This window comes from Sipha flava, unplaced genomic scaffold, assembly GCF_003268045.1.
Source record: "Sipha flava isolate LNK unplaced genomic scaffold, YSA_version1 117_pilon_pilon, whole genome shotgun sequence".
Taxonomy (NCBI): domain Eukaryota; kingdom Metazoa; phylum Arthropoda; class Insecta; order Hemiptera; family Aphididae; genus Sipha; species Sipha flava.
In genome coordinates, this window is record NW_020271741.1 from 308,209 (window position 1) to 330,034 (window position 21,826).

The window sequence follows — 21,826 nt, forward strand, 5'->3', positions numbered from 1 at the left end:
TTCCCAGTCTCGCGTCTTGGTATATTTTTCTAGGAAATAAACTGGAATAAAAATAAACAAGCAACTTGAAAGCTATCAAAATTTACTATTGACTAATAAACACTATTTAAACTTATTTTAATCTATTAATGTATAATATTATTGTATTAATTCGATTAATCGACGTACTACATCTCTCTGTAACATTTTACACGGATAAATTATTCATTGATTAATAAATATAAGACCGCACTCATTATTTACGTTCATATAAATCCTGATTTTGTTCTACGAGTGCGAAATTTGGATGTTAAAACGATTTTATTCAATTGGTAAAAAAAAAATACACTCAAATAATACGATATAATAAAGTATAGTATCTTATCTAATTTTCCCTGGAAAACGTATCCCTGGCACCCGTAGAGAGAAATCGTTTTTCCGTAGGAAATTCGATGGTACAAATTCTGAAATGAGTGGTACAAATTGGTACAAATTATGGTAAAATTAATGGCACAAAAAAAAAAGTGGATTTTTCAACATTGTGGTGCCAGGGAAACATACCTTACTTTATGATAAAAATAATAAACTAATTAACATAATTTTTTTCAACAAATAATTATTACTATAACTAGTAAGAATTAAAGTTATGAATGAAGTTTAGAAACTTATTATCTTCTAAAAGATAATATACAGCCAGTAAAATAAATACACTATCATCATCAGTATCTTAATTGCACATTTTTAAAGTTCAAATGTCGGTACACAATAAAAAAAATAATAATTTAAATCATTCTGCCTACCTATTTAAAAATAATATTATCATCAAGGAACGATTACAAGGCTCAACACTAAAAATTGAATTTTAAACGAAATATATCCAAATATTGTATTTTGTTTTTATTTATTTTAAATTAATATTATCTGAATCTGGTATATTTTATTTATTAACCAGTTGTATGGGATTTTTAAATATTTATTTTAATTTTTAGACAGCAATAAAGTTATATTGGATTTTACATAAATCATTTTCCTCCATAATTAATTTAAATATCCTCGGAAAAAGTTTGTAACACGACAGTAGATAAAAAAGAAATCGTTATAGTTTGTTATCAGTCTGATAACTAACCTGAATGAACGAGATTAAACGATCGATCGAAAAATATATAACATTATATCTCAACTTTTCTAATAATTTATCGCATTTTGTAATATATGTTGAAAAAATAATATAGATTCGTGTGAATTCCATCTGCATTGTATCTTTACCTGGTGCATGTCGCTGAAATGTGAACCATCTCATGAAAAAACCAAATAGTAGGTACGGATCGACATGACGTACGGTAGTCGACTGCGGTAACAAATTAAACAAGTTCGAATCGACACTATTCAAAACCCGTGGAGTTGGCAAGACCGCACGTGTGAATGACGTGAACTTCCCGAGTTACACAACGTTTCGTATACGACCGTACGCAAGAATTTATTACTGTCGAATAAAGTATTTATTTATAATAGATTTGACTATCATTCAACGGGTTACACAATAACGAAATGTATATATTATAAATATATATATATATATATATACACCTATATTTAGGTATATATAAATAATGTTTACGGGTAGTCTTCGCGGGTCGTGGTCGATGTTGTCGTCAAAATTGTGTTTTCGCTGGTTCAGAGAAGCTGAGGTGGAGAGTCGCGTCGCATGGTCTCGTCGAAACGTCAACTGCACACTGAAGCTGCGGTCCCGCTGCAAGTTAATTTTTTGTGATGTAATATTGTATTGTGACGATCGTGACGTCTTTGAAAGTCCGCGAACGATGCACAGATATACCACGGTCACCAAAACTTTTGACCGTTATATTTTTTGTTCATTTTTATAAAGTGGTATCCGGTTTCACGTAAAACCGCGAACCGTGTAAGTGTGGCGTCACGGCTGCGTATTACGAAACGCATATAGTAATATAATTACTGTTTTGGCGCGCATCGTCTTTGACGTAACAAAACACGATCCACCGAAACGTGTCATTAATCGTGTTTTCTACAGTCGTTACAAGTGTCGACACTTTTCCAGACAGTAAATCGTAATCGTAAATAATAGAAGCAACAGTGCCGATAAAATACAATGTGGGAAGGAAAACAAATACGAAACGTCGATGGACAATAAACGCACATTTAACAGCAATCATATATATGTGAGGATAAGAATTGATGCGAAATATTATTATACATAGCGTCGCAAATAATGCACAGCAGAAAAATGTGCTCGTAGATTCGATCTATATTAAAAGCACGTACTTAAACAAGATTGTTGCATGCTCCGGCGCTCTAATCAAACAAAACATAAACAATTTCTTGCAAGATTAATTTAAGTGTGATGTTTTTTTTCTTAGAACTATTTTTTTGACATAATACAGTCGATTCTCGATAATTCGAAGTTGACGGGACTGTTGAAAAATTTCGAATTACCGTGAGTTCAAATTGTTGAGTAGTTCGAAAAAACAAGAGAGCAAAAAAAAAAAATTCGTATTACTGAGTTAAAAAGAGAAAAATTTTGTTTTTTATTATTGTTCATAATTATTAATTATTTCGGTAAAATAGGTGGTATTAGTCATTTATTGTTTTTAAAATGTAAATTTTAACTATATAATAATTATACTGAGTAAATTAAATTACTATTAAAAAAAAATTATCATTTTTTGAAGAAATCTATAATGGTTTTCTGCTTCATTGAATTTAGTTTCATTTTTTCAATAATATTTTTTGAATTTGACGCACTCATCACAAGAACTTTACAACTGACTAAACGAAACTAAAATAAAACTACAGAATTCTGAATATACTTTGAATTGCTTAGCGTTGAACGGATGATTCTTCGAATTGCCACGTGTTAGTTGCAAGTTTTCCCAAAATGTAATTTCGAATTACCGAGTGTACTTAAATGCATTGTTTTTATTCGAATTACCGTGTGATTTTCAAGAGACCAAGCATTTACTTTGAATTACCGAAGATTTCGAATTATCAAGAGTCGACTGTACATATTACTTGATTAATACGTTATAGGTACACATACAACAACTTTCTTGTTATTTTAGAAAAAAAATAAAATACTGACGAATTCAAATGCCCTCTATATTTATATATAAAGTTTACACTCATATACTAGTATATTTAAGAACACTATAGAACTGAGGCTGTTGAAATTATTTATTTATGTATAATTAACGGGTAAACACCCTATCGTGAAAACTTTAAGTATGAGTTAATTATTTAAGTTATTTACAGTCAAAACTATAAACGACTAATTTAAGACATTACATAATGAAAATAACAAATACAAAATAATAAAAATAAGACAAAATCTAAATAATAATAGTAATTATGAGACAATAAATAAATCAACAGTAATATAATACAGTATTAATAATAATATTTAATCTGCAATTGAGTTTGTAAGGAATTCAAATAATTTATGTTATAGTTGATAAACTTTTCTTTAATTAGGAGTTAGTAGACATGAAACATACAACACATATAAAACATAAAACACATTTAATAAATACATAAAATAAATGAAAATATTCTGGTAAGTTTATATAAACAAAAAAAAAAATAGAATAGTTAAAGATTTTATAAGCAAATGTTCATTTATTTATTGAACATGTATTATATAATAATATAATATTTACAGTTATTATGCAGTCGTTTTGATATTATGGGGAAAATCCTAGAATTTGGTGGCAGATAGTGTTTTATTCGATCGTTGTCCTTCTATTAGACTCTGTGACGCACTTTAAAACTGATACTGCGCAATAATCACGATTATGGCTATGATATTCAATGCACTCAACAAAACCTATTACTTCCGATAGAATAAATACTCTGTAGAATGTAGTCAGTGAAAGCAGAAGTAGGATCGCGACGCTGGGAATAGATACACTCAAAGATGTACTTCACTATCTAATACTGTTTTGTATGAATGCTAAGATCTTTTTATAAACAAGATGGGAGTACCTGACTAATTTTACCCCTACTACTAGGTTACCTATTTCTGCATTTACGCTCGGTAGTTAGCATATGTAACTTTTCGACCAGTGTTTTTTGTTTTCATGTTTAATAAGTACCTACTTATGATATATATATATCAGTACACAGATGTACTTTTGATTTTGTATTAATGGAAATATTAATTTTTGTATTTTGTAATAATTTATTTAATTACATAAGTTCCTTAAATTGCTACCATTAATACTCGCTATCAATAAACCTTGTGAGAATGCGTTGTGTAATTATCGAGTGATTAAGATGCGTGGTTGTTGTGGTGTTTCGTTACAAGTTTAAAGCTATATATACATTTTGATTAAAAAATGATACATGGCATAAATAAAAAATAAAAATGATCCACTATCCGATTTACTAATATTAATGTCCTAAGGAAGAAAGAAGTGAAACTATAATTAATTTTTTTTTTAAATGAAATAATGGAACATGAAACAAGTTTGATTTTCTTAAAAAGTGATTGGATATCGATCATAGACAACCATTCTGGGGGAAAAATGTGACCGTTCAATAAATAATAATTAAATATAACATCTGCAATCTTTCTTCTTACATCACAATATATAAACTCCAATTTACTAATTCACATATTGTAGGAACTCTTTGAAATAAATGGAATATTTAATTTGAAATAAATTATTTTTAAGAATTTATGTTGTAAATTTACAATAATACTAGTACATGAGATATAATTAGGTAACTAGGCGACGCAAACTCAAGATGAGTTCTAACAAGCACAGTTTTCAGGGCATTAATATTCTTAAACTGTATTTTTGTTAATAAAACTTAGCATCTTGAAATCTGAAATACTATTATATTCAATATTTGATTACTATAGGCCAATGGCGTAATTTGGGGGAGGGGACAATTCATGAATTTTCCTCAGTTCATAATTTAGCTATTCCAAAATCGATATATCATCAAATTATAAGTACATCTTTTATAAAGTCATTATCATGTTGTAAACTCGGAAAATGAGACATGTAATAATATACATTACATTACGTCAAATTATATTTTTGGACTAGTTTAACGTCCCCCTCTCCCCACGTTAATCGGCACTTCGGTAAATGAGTCACCAAGTCAGCAATTTAATAAAAACGTGTCGACTGCCTTACTGTGGAAAAAACTAAAATAATTTCATTACTATAGATACTTAATAATTGTAATTCTAAGTTTTCGAAAAAAATATTACATGTATAAACACATGTAAAAAAGAAATAATAAAAAAAAAATTAAATTTTATTTTTAATTCGATTGTATATAAACAATAATTAAATTTTGTTAATGGTAAAGATATTTTTATCCTTGAAACTTACAGGGCTTTAGCTTGATATGATTTTTTTTTTTATAAAATAATAACCTATTAATTGCATCCATTATTTAATAAATACCTTTGTACCATGTTGTTTGTGATCGATGAAACTGATTTCTAGAGCTTTATTCTATGACATGTGTGACTGACACAATAGCGTAATCAATTAATAACAATAGTCGTGCCCTTACTAGTGTATCATAATAAAAACTACAGTAGCATTTATTACAGCTGTTAAAAGTGGTCACGCATTGGCCTACTACTCAGTTAGGTTTTACCAATCATTCGTAACACATGTAACTGTTTGTACAACTCACGTAAGTATATTTATATATCAATATATATATATATATATATCAATATATATATATATATAAAAAGGTTGGAATAAAATATTTTACATTTACTTCAAACTTGAATAAGAAATAAATCTTATTATAATATATTTCATTCATTTTCTGATATTTTAACTTAAAAAAAAATTTTTAGATACAGCAATTATTGTTTTTGGTATGCAATATAACTAAAAATATATTTATTTTTTATAATAATTATAATTTTTACTGATTATTTGCACTCAATAATGTTAATTTTTGAAATATTAGTAATGGCTATACTCTTACAGTCATCAATACTGTTACACTGCTATACTCGCTAAAGAAACCATATATATTTTGAGTTCAATGTCGAATTAATAAAAGCCATTAGAGTTGAAGTCTAACATGATACTATAAATTGATCGTGTTTAAAGCCAATTTAGCAGGTACCTATCGTGAAAGTTATGTATTTTTAATAAGTGCATAATATTGACCAATGTACTCGTATTTATAGAATGTCCATAATACTCGTAAAAATATATATATTAGTATTATAATAGTTGCTTGATATAATTATGAAAATCCAGTTACTTGTAGTAACACATTGGTTAATTTTAAATAAAAAATTATTGAAATTAATATGATTTCTTTATGAATTAAGTAAGAAATTATCGTTAGTGTAATACAAAAATAAAATTATATGAATTATAATTAAGTATAATTCATAATCCAACATTTTTGAAGATAATTATATAAATATTTAAGAAGTTTTTTGAAACATAAAATTTATATTAAAAATATTTGATTTCATATTTTCATATAGAAAATATTAGTAAATTATTAGTTAATAAATTGACAATTTTAATTTAAATAAAAAAAAAAAAAATTGTGTTTTTAGAATGAAGGACGGACTATCTGACACCGATCATAGCTGGTTCAAGTATTTTCTAAATACAATAAAATCGGTGTTGTCGTGCCGGAGTCAGTAAGTATATTAAAATTATTATCACCCGCAATTTATTTTTGGGAGATATAAGTTTATTATAAAGATAACTACGATTTTGGAAAACTATAGAATTAAATAAAAAGATTTAATTCTGATTATAACTTAAAAACTATTGATTTTTTATGTATTTATATGGTATATAATGATTAATTACAAATATAATATAAATCTAGAGTTTTTATTAAATATAGGAACCTACACAACAAATTGGTTCATAATATATTAGGGTACCTATATACTTATACTATAGTAGTATATACTTATACTAAGCCCCCCCCCCCCATAAATGTAAAGTACAGGTCTTAGCCCTCCTAGCCCTAAAAATTGTTAAGTGACTAAAAATACATTAATTATTATAGTTGTAAAATGCATTTTTAATAATTGAATTAAAAAAAAATATTCTGTGATAAAAATTAAATCAAATTCATAAGATTTTTCAAACTTATTGTCATGACTTATTGTAATATTAATAATATATAATAATACACGCATTGGTTGTTTAGTTTAATTAATTAATAATTTCTGTTTAGAATGCCTACTCCAAAAATGTTTAAGATAAGGCCCCTAATTGTTTTTTAGTTAAATTGTTGAGTATGTCAAATTGTCAAACTTTGTAAATTGCCTTGTTAAAGTAAACAATTGCGTATAGGGTTACCTATAGGAGTAATAAGCAAATAATGCTCAGTCCCCACTAATTTCACCAAATTTCCGTTTATGACGGTGCACAAATACAGTAATTACGTTTGATTATAGGAACATGGAATGTATAAATGGATCATAATGAGAATATTGGGATGTTTAAAGAAATTAGGGATAATACCTCAGGACATTCAATATTAAGATTCATCAATTTATATAGCCAGATCAAATCATTAAATTGTCTCTAAATTCTAGCGTTTCAATGTTAAAATTTGTTACTAGAGATTTTAGTGTTTGATCAACATTGTTTGTTTTGTAGTCTAACATATGCAAAAAATGATTTTGAATTCGTTCTAATCTTTAGATTAGTTCTAACCTAATCTTGGTGTGGGTTCCAAATTATTGATCCATATTTTAAAATTGAACGAATAAGGAAAAAATAAGGGACACGTAAATACATGGGGTCATTAAACTCTCAACAATTCCGGTTTAAAAATCCAAATACACGTTTCATATTTCGTTGAAAATATTATTAATTTGAAGCAAATTGAGTGAAGCAAAACTTTCGTAAATTGTATTACCTGATTTATTATGAAATCAAGGCCAATAGAATTGTTTATAAATCGAATACCAGTAAGTTAAAATCGCCGATAAGGGTAAAATTAATATCAAATGAGTATAGTCTATATATGTAATCAACGGTTTCGGTTAGGGCTGTATATATTTCTAACTTACTGACAGGTGGGATATAACATGAACCTAAAATTCATTTATGACCAGCGTGTTTAATGAATTCGGGGTATATCCCATCAAAACCAGCTGCCTTATTTAATTTGGTTTTGCTTAAGGCTTTATTAACCTCATCGAGTGTGAAAGGTACACCAAACATTGTATGTTGTTGTAGTTTTTTCTTTTGACGCCTGAGCTCTGTTTTTATGGTCCTATTGTGAACCTTGCATGATTGTGTTTTGCCCATCTCTATAATTCTCGATACCACCTCATTTGCACTCAGAATTTCTTGTTTCTTCTTGCTGTGACTGTGGTCTCCTAGTCTCTTCATCAGGCCCCACGCTTTATGACTCGAGTGAGTAAAGTCTAATTCCGCAGTAGTTTCACTTCATCTCTGTTTCCTTATAGTATTTAGCCTACCAATGAGATCATCTGCTATAGTGCTGTTATTATTTTTTCTGAAAGTCTTCAAATAATTTTGTACAGTCTTCATCCCAGCCAGGTATGTAAAGTTTCCTAAAGCCCCTAGGGATGTGTTTACTCGCTACCGATTTGATAGCTCCCACAAATCGATCATAAGAGCTAGCTTTAGGCGGGATCCAAGAGATTATATGGTCTAGTTCGTTTCCATAATCGACCCAGTTAGCCTTCCTAAAATTCCAACGTGGTTTAGGTAAGGATCGTATCAATGGAATCTGTAGTCCGTAGTTCAGCAATATCGGACGGTGCTGACTATGTGGGAAATTTCCCAGGATGTGTCTCGTTACCATAGTGTTGTCGCTTAAGGAGGTCCTAGAAGCTATGCTTAAGTCCGGAGTATAGTTTTTTAACCACCTTGCTGACCGGAAAGTACCCCTATCTTTGGCGTTATATATGAGTTTCATGTTGTGTAGTACCATCCATTCCTGAAGTTTGTTTCCATTAGCATCATTTTCGTCGTACCCCCATTCCAGACTGTGACTATTAAAATCGCCTACGTATAAGGCAGGGTGATCGAATGTTTTAATTGTGGGGGACTTCCATTGGGTGTTAGGTGGCTTATATATATTAGCGACAGTCACAGTCCCTATGAGGGCTACCAGTACATGGATGTCATCTTGGTTATCTTCGAAAATAATCCGGCACGTATCTATATCTTCTTTAATATATGTGGCCACACCGTATTGTTTATGGTGTATCGCTCCGAGTAGCAGGTAGCCTTGTATGAATCCCCTTTTTCCTATATCCTCATCGTTTAATGTGTGGGTTTCTTGTAGTGCGATTACATCGACCCTTTCTTTATTCATAATTTTTGACAAAACTTCACATTTTGATTTTGAAATTCCTTCAATATTGAAGTGGCAAACCCTGAGGTCGCCACCAATACTTAGCGTTAGGTGGTCCTTAAAAGGACCATTTTTATTTGTCATCGCTGACAGTGGCGTTGATTTGGGTTGCTGGGTATCAGCGCCTAGTGGTGGTATTGATACGTTAGTTTTATGTCGAAATCACATAAACTAAACGCATGCAGGGAGGGCTACGAGCAAGCTACCACCATCCTCCCCATATTTGTAGTATTTATCACTTATTAATATTGAAAATATAAAACACGCACCGACAATGAAGACGCATTGTTAATAATAAATAACAAATACGCAGGTCCTATCAGATCGGCGTACTGTACTGTATGTGTGAATATAAAATAAAGTAAACAAGTTTATAAGCAAATGTGAAATTAAACATTTAAATTTTAAAAATATTTACTATTTATATAAATAATTTTATTGATATTAGGAACATCATGAAGACAACTCGAGATGTTTTTTATGTTATCTGTTACTGTAAACCCAAGCTAACATCATACCATAAACTGCTGATATTATATTGGATGAACACTAAGAATTTTTTTTACCATCATGCTGTATTAATGACTTCATTTATGTTATGGTTAATCAAATATAATTGGTGGCCAGTCAGATTCTTAATAGAAAAGTATTATTTTATTTTGAATTTTTTGGATCAAAAATTGAATTGGATTGAATCAGAATTGGATGGTCCTAAAATATGTGAAGTGAAATGTGAAGTACTTTACAATCCAGGACCTCAGTCTACTTTTATGGATGTAGTTTTTATACATGGACTAAGAGGTGACAAACTTAAAACATGGAAACAAGGTGTATGGAAACAAGTAGTTCAGAAACCTGAACCCGTTGTTGTCAGGAGCTCAGGATTGTCGACTACCAACCAACTTGAAAAATTGGCCATAGACAAGAAGATTAAAGAGTTTACAAATTGTTGGCCTAGAGATTGGTTGCCACTAGATTGTCCATACGTTCGAGTCATAACTATTAGCTACAGTACCGATCCTTATTTGTGGAGACCTATATGGCTTAGAAAACCATTTAGGTAAGAATCTTAATTAATTTTATTGATTTTTTAATAAACGAGTATCGTATTCTATTTGTTAACACTATATTTAAAATTTACCGTAGAACTTTAATGAAAAAAAGAGTAATTAGAAAATATTTTCTAAATCTTATTACCATTGTCTATAATAAATATGTATAGTTTAAGTACATAAACAATTAATAATCCTATAAATAGTGTTGTTATACACAAAGGCAATTTCCAAGGGACTATTATTCCTACCTTATCGTAAATTTAAGTTAGATGACTTTTTATAGTTTGATATAATATGTTTACCAATCATCATAAATAAAATTACTCTCTTTCGCAGGGGCGTATTTAAACTTACTTCTAATGAGGGGGGGGGGGCTCAATTTTTTTTTTTAATTCAGGCTTAAAATTTATAAGTAAAATTTTTGGTAATATTTAAATCAGGTGAATCCTTAATATTTGTGTTTTTTTTTTTTTTACTCTAATGCCGGATCCAATTAGAATGGACTTTTGTGTAGTTCTTTTTTAACACCTATCTGTGTTTTGAAAGTTTCGCTTGGATTAGGTTAGGTGTTTTATTTGATTTTTTACTAAGTATGGATCAGAGCTTAAATCAAAATAATATATATTGTTTACCGTTAAATGGGACATTTAAACGTTTTAAGCAATTGAGCGTTTAACGCTATAAATAATTTAAACATTATTGACAATTAAAACATAACGAATTTATTAGCGTTTTGCGTTATTTAAATTAGTGTAAAATTTGAAACGTTTTCAAATTTAGTATTTAGTAATAAATACTATATAAAATAAATAACATTACATATTTTAAATATTATATTATATACGATTATATATTACTTTTAACTAGTGGTATATTGGTAAATATATTTGTATGTATACGCACTAAAAAAATATGGATATTAATACTAAAATACATTTTCTTGCTTCGCTTGATACGTTGGAAAAAATGTAACTAATCCTTTGTAACTACATGTTTATAATTTCTATTAAGACTATAAAATATAACACCACAAGATATACATTTGCAGCGCATTATAAATTACAAGATGCAGATTTAAGAACCATGGGCTAATTGTTCACTCTCCATACTATTTTATTTATTGTTATTCACTACAGTTAACAAAATAAACGTACACTGTAATCTTTAACAGCTAAATATTTCAGTCAATTTCATGGTTCATAATAACTTTTTCCAATGAACTATTCAATTATTATTAGTTTTTTTGTTTTATAGTTATATTAGAAGCGTATACCCGTAAAATAATATTTTACATTAGGTATACGCCGAAAATCGAAAATCTGCTGATGTGTTTGCGTCGTATACCCGCGTATACGTACCAATACACCCTTGTCTTAACCTCTCCAAAAATAAAAAATTAACAACAATTCTTACATATTTGCAGAATTGGGTATATTAAACATTCACAGGGAAGTTGAAATTACTGTTGATGAAGTGATAGAGGAGTTGGCCAAAAAAATCGATACAACTGGAATTTATTTTATAACAATACTTTATAATATATAATGCTAAATACAATATATAGGTACATATATATAATATTACATAAGACTTTACGATTATTACATTATATATTTAGTTCAACTTCCTCCAAAAACTGTATAAGGACGTAACTATTACAATATAATATAAAATATATATTAATTATGTATAAACTGTGGATCCCCTCCAGAAAAAATTGAAAATACACCACTGCCTGCCTTTGACGATATTTTCTTTTTGTAATTCTCATAACTCATAACTTATAAATAAAGCAATCATATTTGTTGTATAACAACAATAAAATGCACATACCACGTAAAATATGTATTTATTGTCAATTTATAACTTATGTATGGTGTGTATTACTACTAATATTTCATCGGTGTTTACCGAAATTATTTTTGGTAAGGCAGGCCTACAGGTTCCGCGCCGACAATATCCGACGTATTTTCAGAAAGCATATTTATAAATTATAATTGTTAATGCTTATTTATATATTATTAATTGATAAATTTATTGCTGTTTTAAATATCCTTTTTATATATATATATATTATTTAGATTACATAGTAATTTAAGTCAATTTTACAAAAATAATTATGTTCCAAGTCTATTTTACTGATTGATATAAATATTTTTTGATGGCAATTTCTTTTAGGTTTCAATCGTTAATCGTTTTCTGTTATGTTATTAAATATTAATTTTAATCGTTTTTCGTTTCTGTTTTGTTAACTGTTATCGATTTCAATCGCTTTTTGAATAGTTTAACGTTATACTTATAACGTAATAAAAACGTTTTGGTGCCATGGTATGGACACTAAATATCGTTATAAAATGATCCACATTAAAAAAATTTGAAATGTTTATCTCACATATGATTGATTCCTTAAATACGAATTCAGGGGGGCGAACGCCCCCTCACCCCCTAAAATACGCCATTGCTCTCTCGACAAGCTGAAAGTTGTATTATATTATATTCCCACTGAAAATAATATAAACTGATAGATAATTGATATTAAATACACTATAATATTTAACATTAAAATATGATATTCTTTTAAGTTATTAATTTTTGTCTGAAATACTATGCACTAGTATGGTTGCCAACTAGTGATGGGTCGAACTGTTCAAATCTCGAACCGAACCGAACCCTTGATGTTCGGTTTGGTTCGAAATTCGAACTTGGCATGAAAAAAAAATCGAACCGAACTATCGAGCATCTTTTACTGTTCGAAAATCGAACTTGAAAATATTTGTCAAACCAGACTTACTGGCCACGATGGTTCGAAAACCAAATATTTGTACAATTCATCAAAAGTTATTTTTGAAAAAATAAAATTTGATAATGATTATTTAGAAATAATTAGACTATTGGCAATGGAAAGTGATAATCTGTAAAGGGCACGTTATGCATTATTTATAGTAATAACACTATTATTATAATAATAATGTTATTTTTCCAGTCGCATGTATACATCCATCTTCCGCCAACCAAAACATTAATAAGTTGTTTATCGCCAATAGAGGCAGTGTATCTACATTCATAAATTAGCTATTTTTGTTTTTATTATATTTATTATAGAGGTTAAAATCTATTTTAGGTAAATCCAGTGCTCTAATTGGGGGGGGGGGGGGGGGGCGTGGGGGGACGGAGCTCCTCTACTTTATTTTTTTTTTGCGTACCCCAACTATATTTTTTCTCCGAAACGGGGGGACGCCACGGTCATCCTAATTGATGTCTAATTGAAATTATCTAAAATTTAAATGTATTGTAAATAAAAAAATTATTTAGACTTAAAAGTTAAAATGTAGAATAAGTAATACGAAAACTTTTTTTTTTTTTTTAAAGAAATACAATCTGTACACAATAATTACAATAATCAAATTTGATAAAATAAAAAGAACAAAGTAACATGAATATCGTGTTGAGGAAGAAAGAAGTAATACCTCTTTTTATAGGCACAACTAGAGTTCAATTTCTGGATGGGCTGAATTTTAATGATATCAGCGACCCGTGGAGGCTTCGTCCCCACACCCCCAATATTGATTATCAAAATTAACATTTATATTTATATAAATTAGAAGTCCTTACGACCTTACCCATAGTCGTTAATAATTTATTTCGAAGTAAAATGTTGTCACTTACCTAATCACTTATTACTTACAGACTAGCTACCTAAATAAACACGAATAATAAGGATATACATATATAATCAATGAAATATACAGGTCATAGCTATTACATTTTTATTATAAAGCTTAATTAAATTAACAATATTTTTTTATTTTTTTTCAACAAATTTATTTACAAATTCATTTTCTTCAAATTTGTTGGTTACATCTCTCTTTATATTTAAAATAGATAAATTTGTAAATCGATCATGGGCCATGGAAGATCTAAGCCAATGTTTTATTCGTCTCATTGAAGAGAACGACCTTTCACAGGTGTCTGAACTTATAAAAATAGATTAAACCACTTGTATAAGTTTAGAAAATTTGGAAATATTTGTTTATCGACTGCTTTAACATAATTTATATTGAAATCTTCTTTTTTTTACTATTTAAAGGTTAAATGCCATTCTAATTTCTGCTCCTAAGCTACTCTTTGAAATATGAAGTAATTTCTATAATTATAATTATTATAATTAATTAATTAGTTATCATTAATCTCTTATACAATTAAAATGTATTTATATACATGGTATTACCAAATTACCTTATAATGATCAATAAACTTCATTGAATCGGTTGTAATTTACAAAATGAACTACAACCGAACTGGCCATAGCCAAGCTTTAATCATAAAACTTATATTTAAGATTGAAAATAACACTGTCCATAGTAAAAAAAATATGTAAAAGTTTTCCAATAATTTTCTACATAATTTGCTAATGACGAATATGAATCATTTTCTGCCGCCGTGGTAGCTGTTAATACATAGCCATGAAGGCTAGTTGACTCTCTTCTGCGATGCTCTAATCCTATATTTTATATGTATTATTTAGGTTAAAAAACATAAAACAAATTATCAAAATCACAAAATATATATACCAGCTAATGGAGTTAGTAACCACATGTCATTTTCTTCAGCATAATATTTTTAGTTATTCCCATATTTTCTTAAATTCATCTTCAGATCTTAGAGTTTCAAATGTCTTAATTACACCAAAAATTACATTTTTAGAAGAACCAAGAGTTGATGTTTTATTTTGTAGTGAAACTGAATAGGCTACGGACAAAACTGGGTAGGCTTAGCCCACTCAAGCCCCCCCCTTAGTTGCGCCTATGCCTTTTTTACTAATTTAATAGGTCTCTACACCATTTATGTTTTAGTCTGTGTGGCGGGATTTTTGGGAGGGTAAGGGAGAACATGTTTGATATTAATGTATTGCTATGCGTGTTTAAATTTTGGTGGAAACGTTAATACATTGTTTTGGCTAGTTCAATAGTAATTATTATTTTTAAGTTGTTGTGCAAGGTAGAGTTTGAAACGTACCAAGGGGCTTTGGTTACTAACCTTAGCGCAATTGATTGAAAGGCCTGAATTGGCCTGATGTTCGAGGGCTTTTCTGGATCCCAGATTGCTATTCCATAAGACCAAACTGGTCTTATGATAGAATTATATATAATAAGTTTGTTTTGGAGTGTTATTTTGGAGTTTAGGAGTGGTCGAAAGATGTGAAGTCTGTTGTTCGATGTTTTTCTTTTTTCTTTTAGGTAGGGGCCTCAGGTTAGTCTTTATTAAGTGTTAGGCTTAATTACTTGATTTTGGTTTGGACAGGGATAGGGGCGTTCTTCATAATTAATTGAGGACACTCACAGGGAGATTGTTTTAACGTGAAAGTAACTTGTACAGATTTTTTTGTATTAATTTTTTTACTTTCTATTTTTTTGGCCAATTCTTCAATTTTATTAGCATGATCCTGGAGTTCAGCTGAAGCTAGAATAGGATTTGGACTGGAGGAAAGAATAGCTATGTCATCAGCGTATGTTGCTTGAAAAATGTTACTAGATTGAGGGATGTCTTATGTGAATACATTATACAGATCAGGGAATAGATCACTATCCTGTGAAACTCCAGCATATATTGAGTGAGTAGATGAAATATCGTTACCCTATCGTACGAAAAACGAACGATTTTGTAGGTAAGATTTGGTAATAAGATAGTAGGGAGCTGGCATGAAAAGTTTTAATTTGTATAATAAGCCATCGTACCAGACTTTATCGAATGCTTGAGCAATATCTAAAAAAAATCCGGAACAGTATTCTTTATTTTCGAGAGCAGTTAAGATTTCATTAGTATGACGATGAACTCGATGGATTGTTAAGTGCCTGTTTCGAAAACCGAACTGATTATTCTGTATGATATGGTTGTTTTGAAGGATGGGACGTAATTTTTTCAGGAAAGCCTTTTCGAAAAGTTTACCAAGGACTGGAAGTAAACTTATGGGACGGTATGATGAAAATAAGTGTTTAGGTTTATTTGATTTGTGTACAAATATAATGACTGCAAATTTCCAGATTTTAGGGAAGTGGGACAATCTTAGCATAGAATTATATATGTGGGTGAGCAATGATAAAGTTTTGAGAGACAGATTTTTCAGAATTTTGTTTGTAATGAGGTCATTTCCAGATGCCTTGCCTGGAGGTAATATTTTAATTATATACTGAATTTCACCAGGAGAGATGGGTTTTGCAGATAGCGAAGCTGATAGAAATTGTTGAATTTCAATAATTGTGTCATTTTCGAGATCGGTGCAGGAATGAGGCTGGAATGTTTCAGCTAATTGAGAAGTGAAGATGTTAGCTTTGTCTTTATCTGTAATAGCTAATTGACCATTTTCTTGTCGGAGAGGTGGGATTTTTTTTCTGTGTCTGTTGAGCCTTATTGTTGCTTTCCAGAGAGCAGTTATTTGGTTGCAAGGATTTAATGTATAATTGAAACTGTTCCGATTTGTGGATCTGTAGTTTACATTTCAAAAGATTTGTTAAGAAATTTAAATTTTTTTTTTATGACTAGGCAACCTAGTACTTTGCTATTTAGCTCGAGCATGATGTTTATTAATTATTATTTTATGTCAGCAGATAGGTTTTTGGAAGGATTTTAGATGAGTGGGTTGATAGATGATGAAGCTTTGATGGCTGCTTGCTGGATTGTTCGAACTATACCTTCGGCAGCATTGTCTATATCAGAATGGGTCTTAAGTGCTACTTTTAGATTAATAGTTTGATCCAGATTAAATTTGATTTTGTCCCAGTTTATTGGTCCATTAGTAAAGGAAAATCTAGAGTTTAATAGAACATCACCAATAGTCGCTTGATAGATCACAGATATTTTCGATGTAAGTATTTAGGAGATTGGGGATTTTGGTTGTATGTAGGATTTGGTTCGGAAATTAATGACAAATGGTTTTTGATCAAGGATCTATGGAGAGCAGAACCCCTTTGGTTAAAAGCTCTGCTTCCCCAAAGAGAGTGTTTGGAGTTAAAGTCACCACCAGCTATGAATGAATGACCTAATAGTTGAAAGTACCTATTGAAGTCCTCGAAATCAATTTTGTTACGCGGTGGGCAGTAGATAGAGGCAATTTTAATCGGTGTATTTTTTATTTATATGGAAATAATTGTTGCTTGTATATGAGGTTCTTGAAAGCCTAGTAGTTCATGGTTTTTTATTTCGGAAGAAATAAGTATTGCGGTGCCAGCATGGGAAGAACCATCAGGATGGTCGGTTTTGTATAGTGAGTAGCCAGGTATATTAAAGTATGTTTTTTGGGTGAAATGAGTTTCAGTTATGAGGGCTAAGTGTATTTTTTTTTTCATTCATTTTTTTTCATTCACGAAAACTTAAAATACAATAGTAATTAATAATTATGGTTGATTTAATTTATAGGTAGATACAATGTACATGATAAAAAGTATAGAGTTTGAGTTCGAGTTCGACTTCGAGTAAAATCATAATAGGTTCGGTTCAGTTCGGTAGAAAATATGAAGGTTTGGTTCAGTTCGAGTTCGAAAAAATAATTTAAAGTTCGGTTTGATTTAAAAAAATCAGGGTTCGACCCATCACTATTGCCAACTATCTTCATATATACATTAAAGTTCTTGTCACTATTATTTAAATATAGCAAATTATAATAAAATAAGTTAAATTTTTACAGATGATTTTTGTTTTAAATTGAACAATGTCGTTTAATTAATACCTCAATCCTTCCAATTCAATATCCGCTTTTCTGAATATATTTAATACTTTATTGAACCATTTTATTGTTTTCACTCACCGACCATCATGGGCGCCCAAAGGGGGGGTGTAAGACGGAGAATTTTCTCCCTTCTGGAAAAAGTTAATTGAACAGTTAATGTCAAGGTTTGCAATTGAACAATTGTGAAGATTTCAGTTTTTATTAACGACTAAAGTGTATATAATTCTGACATATTTTATTATTTGCTGAGAATACATTTCCCCGTGTGGTCCGGGGTTAGAATAGAACTATGAGCTGTTCTCCCAGTCGTAAGAGGCGATTAATAAGAACACCGGAAATCTCCCGGGATAAGGAGATCCCTCTACAAAGCCAATAGCTTTCGAAGCAGATGAGCTGCGTAGAGTAGGGCACTCTTATGCTCTTGAGTTGGTAAACCGGCTCTAAAGACGGAAGAACCACGGAAGTGGTCAATGGCATAAAGATGTAGAAGGTAGAGGACAACCACTATATTAAAGATCCTACAGGATAGTCCTTGTAAAATCATTTATGGCAATGTACAAAATGAAATTAAATTTCGGAGTAAGTACTCTATTCGGATCTCCGGAGAGGACAGTTATGAGTGTGAACAAGAATGATGAGTCAACCAGTTTCAAGCAGCCCTTAAAATATGTACCTGGAATGTTAGAATAATGGCACAAGCAGGCAAAATAGATAATACTATCAAGGAAATAAAGAAGATGAAGATAGAAATTATGGGTATAAGTGAGATGAGATAGCCTAGATCAGGGAATATAGAAAAGGAAGGATAGAGAGTATTCCATTCAGGCTCAACAGAAAGAAGATTTGAACGAGGAGTTGGGGTTATAACATCGAAGATGATGGACGAAGTGTAAAAAAACTTTATACCAATGTCAGATAGGGTATTACTTCTGCAGGTACAATCAAACCCGGCCAATATGAATATTATACAAATATATGCCCAAACAGCAGACAAAAATGAAGAAGAAGTAGAGATATTTTATAAAAATATACAAGAGGTTTTTTGTCGTCTTCCTAAAAGTAATCTTAATATTATAATGGGTGATTTCAATGCCAAACTAGGGAAAGAAATGAAGATAGCTTTTGTCGGTCCTCGTGGACTTGGAGAAAGAAATGAAAGCGTTGATCAACTAGAAATGTTTGCGGAAGAAAATGAACTTGTAGTGCTTAACACATTTTTTCGGCTTCCACCAACAAGACTCTACACATAGAAATCGCCAACAGATAAAACAGAGCAAATTACCCGCAACCAAATAAATTTTTAATTTACTTTTTGATTTTTGATTTAATTATGCCTTCCCCTGATAAATTTCCTGCGGGCGCCCATGCTGACCATTTAAATAAATTCAAAACAAATTTACCATAATTGTTACCATTAATTATACTTAATCTTTATTTTTATAACCAATGGTGTAGTGCAGGGAACACGGACTTCTTAATTTTATAATTATCTGTAATTCTCAACGAAAATCGTAGTACGTGTAACGAACAATACGTATTAACGTAACCCAGTAATTAATATTTATATTATGTAACATTTATTACATTTTGATATTCAATGAGTAAAAAAAGATGTGTTATTTGTTTAATTCACTGGTAAAAAATATATTCTAAAAGGACTTTTAGAGGACTTAAATTTTTAAAGTTTACTTGTACCACTGTTATAGATAGTATTTACTTTAATCGTGATTTGTACAGAGACCGTTTGTACACAAATCTATTTTTAAACCATTTGATAACGTTTACAATATTGTACATACATTTTTTTACAATGATTCAGGCGTGTACCCATAAACTTGTTTTGGACTACATCACTGGTTATACCTTATACAATCTTTTATTGTTATAAAATAATATAATACCCCTATCATTATTATTTATTTTAATTAGGCAATATATATAGAACCTTATGCCATTTTATTATATATAACTGTATAACTGTCTGATTATATTTAGATATATCTAATTATTTTGACTATCGACCTATACTAGTTTATTTTAAAAGAATAAAAATAAAAAAAATAATTTATATACATATATTATAAAATATGTAGGTTTTTAGCATTTATAAATTTTCATATAAAATATCCTGCATTTAATAAATGTACGATGTATAAAATATATATAATGTATTTAAATTTCTTTTTTATTAAGTAATGATATTGATCTCGCTAAATATTAATTATTAAAAAATTATAAAGTGTCTTTATTTTAATTATATATATTTTGATTAAAAAATTATATTATAATTAATAACCATTGGATAATCATTAGAATCTTAAAACCTTTTATTAAAACTAAAATATATTCTAAAATGATCTGTATTAATAAAATATATGGTTTTTTTAATTATTAATAAACTGATTTTAATAATTATTAAAATTTTCATTTTTAAATCTTATCGTTAAGTATACATTTTACCAAAAAATATTTGTAGCTAATTTTGTACTAGTATTATTTAAATGACGTAATGCTCTCACGTTAAGTTATAATTATTTGAACGATTTTGTTTTATTAAGGACAACAATGAAAGATAGAGGATTGGAGATGATATCACTTCTAAAAGATTTTCATGTCGGACACAATCCCATTACTTGGGTTGGTCATTCTAAAGGAGGATTGTTCATAAAACAAATATTAATACACGGTATTATTTACTTTAATCGTTCTACGTTGCTTGGGTATATACTTAAACATAAAAATATAAAATATATGTAATTATGTAATTTTAGCTTCTGAAAACCAGCAAACTCACCAAATAATAGCAAATACTAAAGGGATATTGTTTTATAGTGTGCCTCATAATGGATCTCCATTGGCTAACATAAAATTACCGTTGTTTGAACGATCTATAGAACTGCAAGAACTGGTTAACGGTAGGTAATAATATTTGTAATTTAATCTGTAATAGGTACATTATTATGGTATATTACTAAATAATATATTAAATCATAATTATGTTTTGTCATAAAGATACACAAGATATACAAAAACTACAGCAAACGTTTCACGAGATGATGAACAATAATAAACAAATACAAGTCAAAAGTTTTATTGAAACTAAGTTGACTTTGATGAAACTTATTTATTTAAGAATTGTTTCCATACAATCTGCAGGTACATTATACTATAAATAATATATAGTATATATTATATAGCTGAAATTGATTACCTCGCCCCGGAGATATTTTTAAAGATATAAATATTCAGATAAAACCAATAATATTATAATTTATGATGAAAAAAAAACGCAAAATCTTCGTATATTCTAATAATACCTATATTATTTTAATTTATACTTAATAATTATACTATATTAATTTACAGATACCTAAATCTACAGTTATTAAAATTAACATATTAAATAAAATAAAATATTTCCAAAAATTAATAATAACCATTCTAAATGGGAAACAAAAAAGTAAAATATGTTTAATGTGTACATGCAGCATAAATTCCAAAAAATTTTCTTTACTCAAAATGCTATTTTCGAAAATTCCATTATTATTACAGTATGGTACGAATTAGTATGGTTTTTTTGGTTATATGCTGATCAATAAATGAGTGAACGGTAATTTAATTATATAATATATTATATATATATATATATATATATATATATATATATATATATATATAT

General features: G+C 29.2%; 2 protein-coding genes across 6 annotated transcripts in view; one reads left to right on the forward strand and one right to left on the reverse strand.

Moving 5' to 3' along the window:
- Positions 1-1,449, reverse strand: part of LOC112693800 (alpha-1,6-mannosyl-glycoprotein 2-beta-N-acetylglucosaminyltransferase-like) — a 64,015-nt gene extending 62,566 nt beyond the window's left edge. Inside the window, exon 1 of one of the 3 annotated variants that reach the window (XM_025569011.1) lies at positions 1,246-1,449. In XM_025569011.1, coding sequence (XP_025424796.1) covers positions 1,246-1,279 — 34 coding nt within the window. In that variant the 5' untranslated portion in view covers positions 1,280-1,449. The remainder of the gene's footprint in view (positions 1-1,245) is intronic. The other 2 variants (XM_025569017.1, XM_025569015.1) reach the window with 2 other exon arrangements.
- Positions 1-21,826, forward strand: part of LOC112693801 (protein SERAC1) — a 43,157-nt gene that overhangs the window by 15,427 nt on the left and 5,904 nt on the right. For 2 of the 3 annotated variants that reach the window (XM_025569023.1, XM_025569022.1), the window contains exons 2-6: positions 6,569-6,655; positions 9,818-10,429; positions 20,706-20,833; positions 20,919-21,062; positions 21,160-21,303. In XM_025569023.1, coding sequence (XP_025424808.1) covers positions 6,570-6,655; positions 9,818-10,429; positions 20,706-20,833; positions 20,919-21,062; positions 21,160-21,303 — 1,114 coding nt within the window. In that variant the 5' untranslated portion in view covers position 6,569. Of the gene's footprint in view, positions 1-5,562; positions 5,671-6,568; positions 6,656-9,817; positions 10,430-20,705; positions 20,834-20,918; positions 21,063-21,159; positions 21,304-21,826 lie in introns of those variants that run through there. The other variant, XM_025569021.1, reaches the window with a different exon arrangement.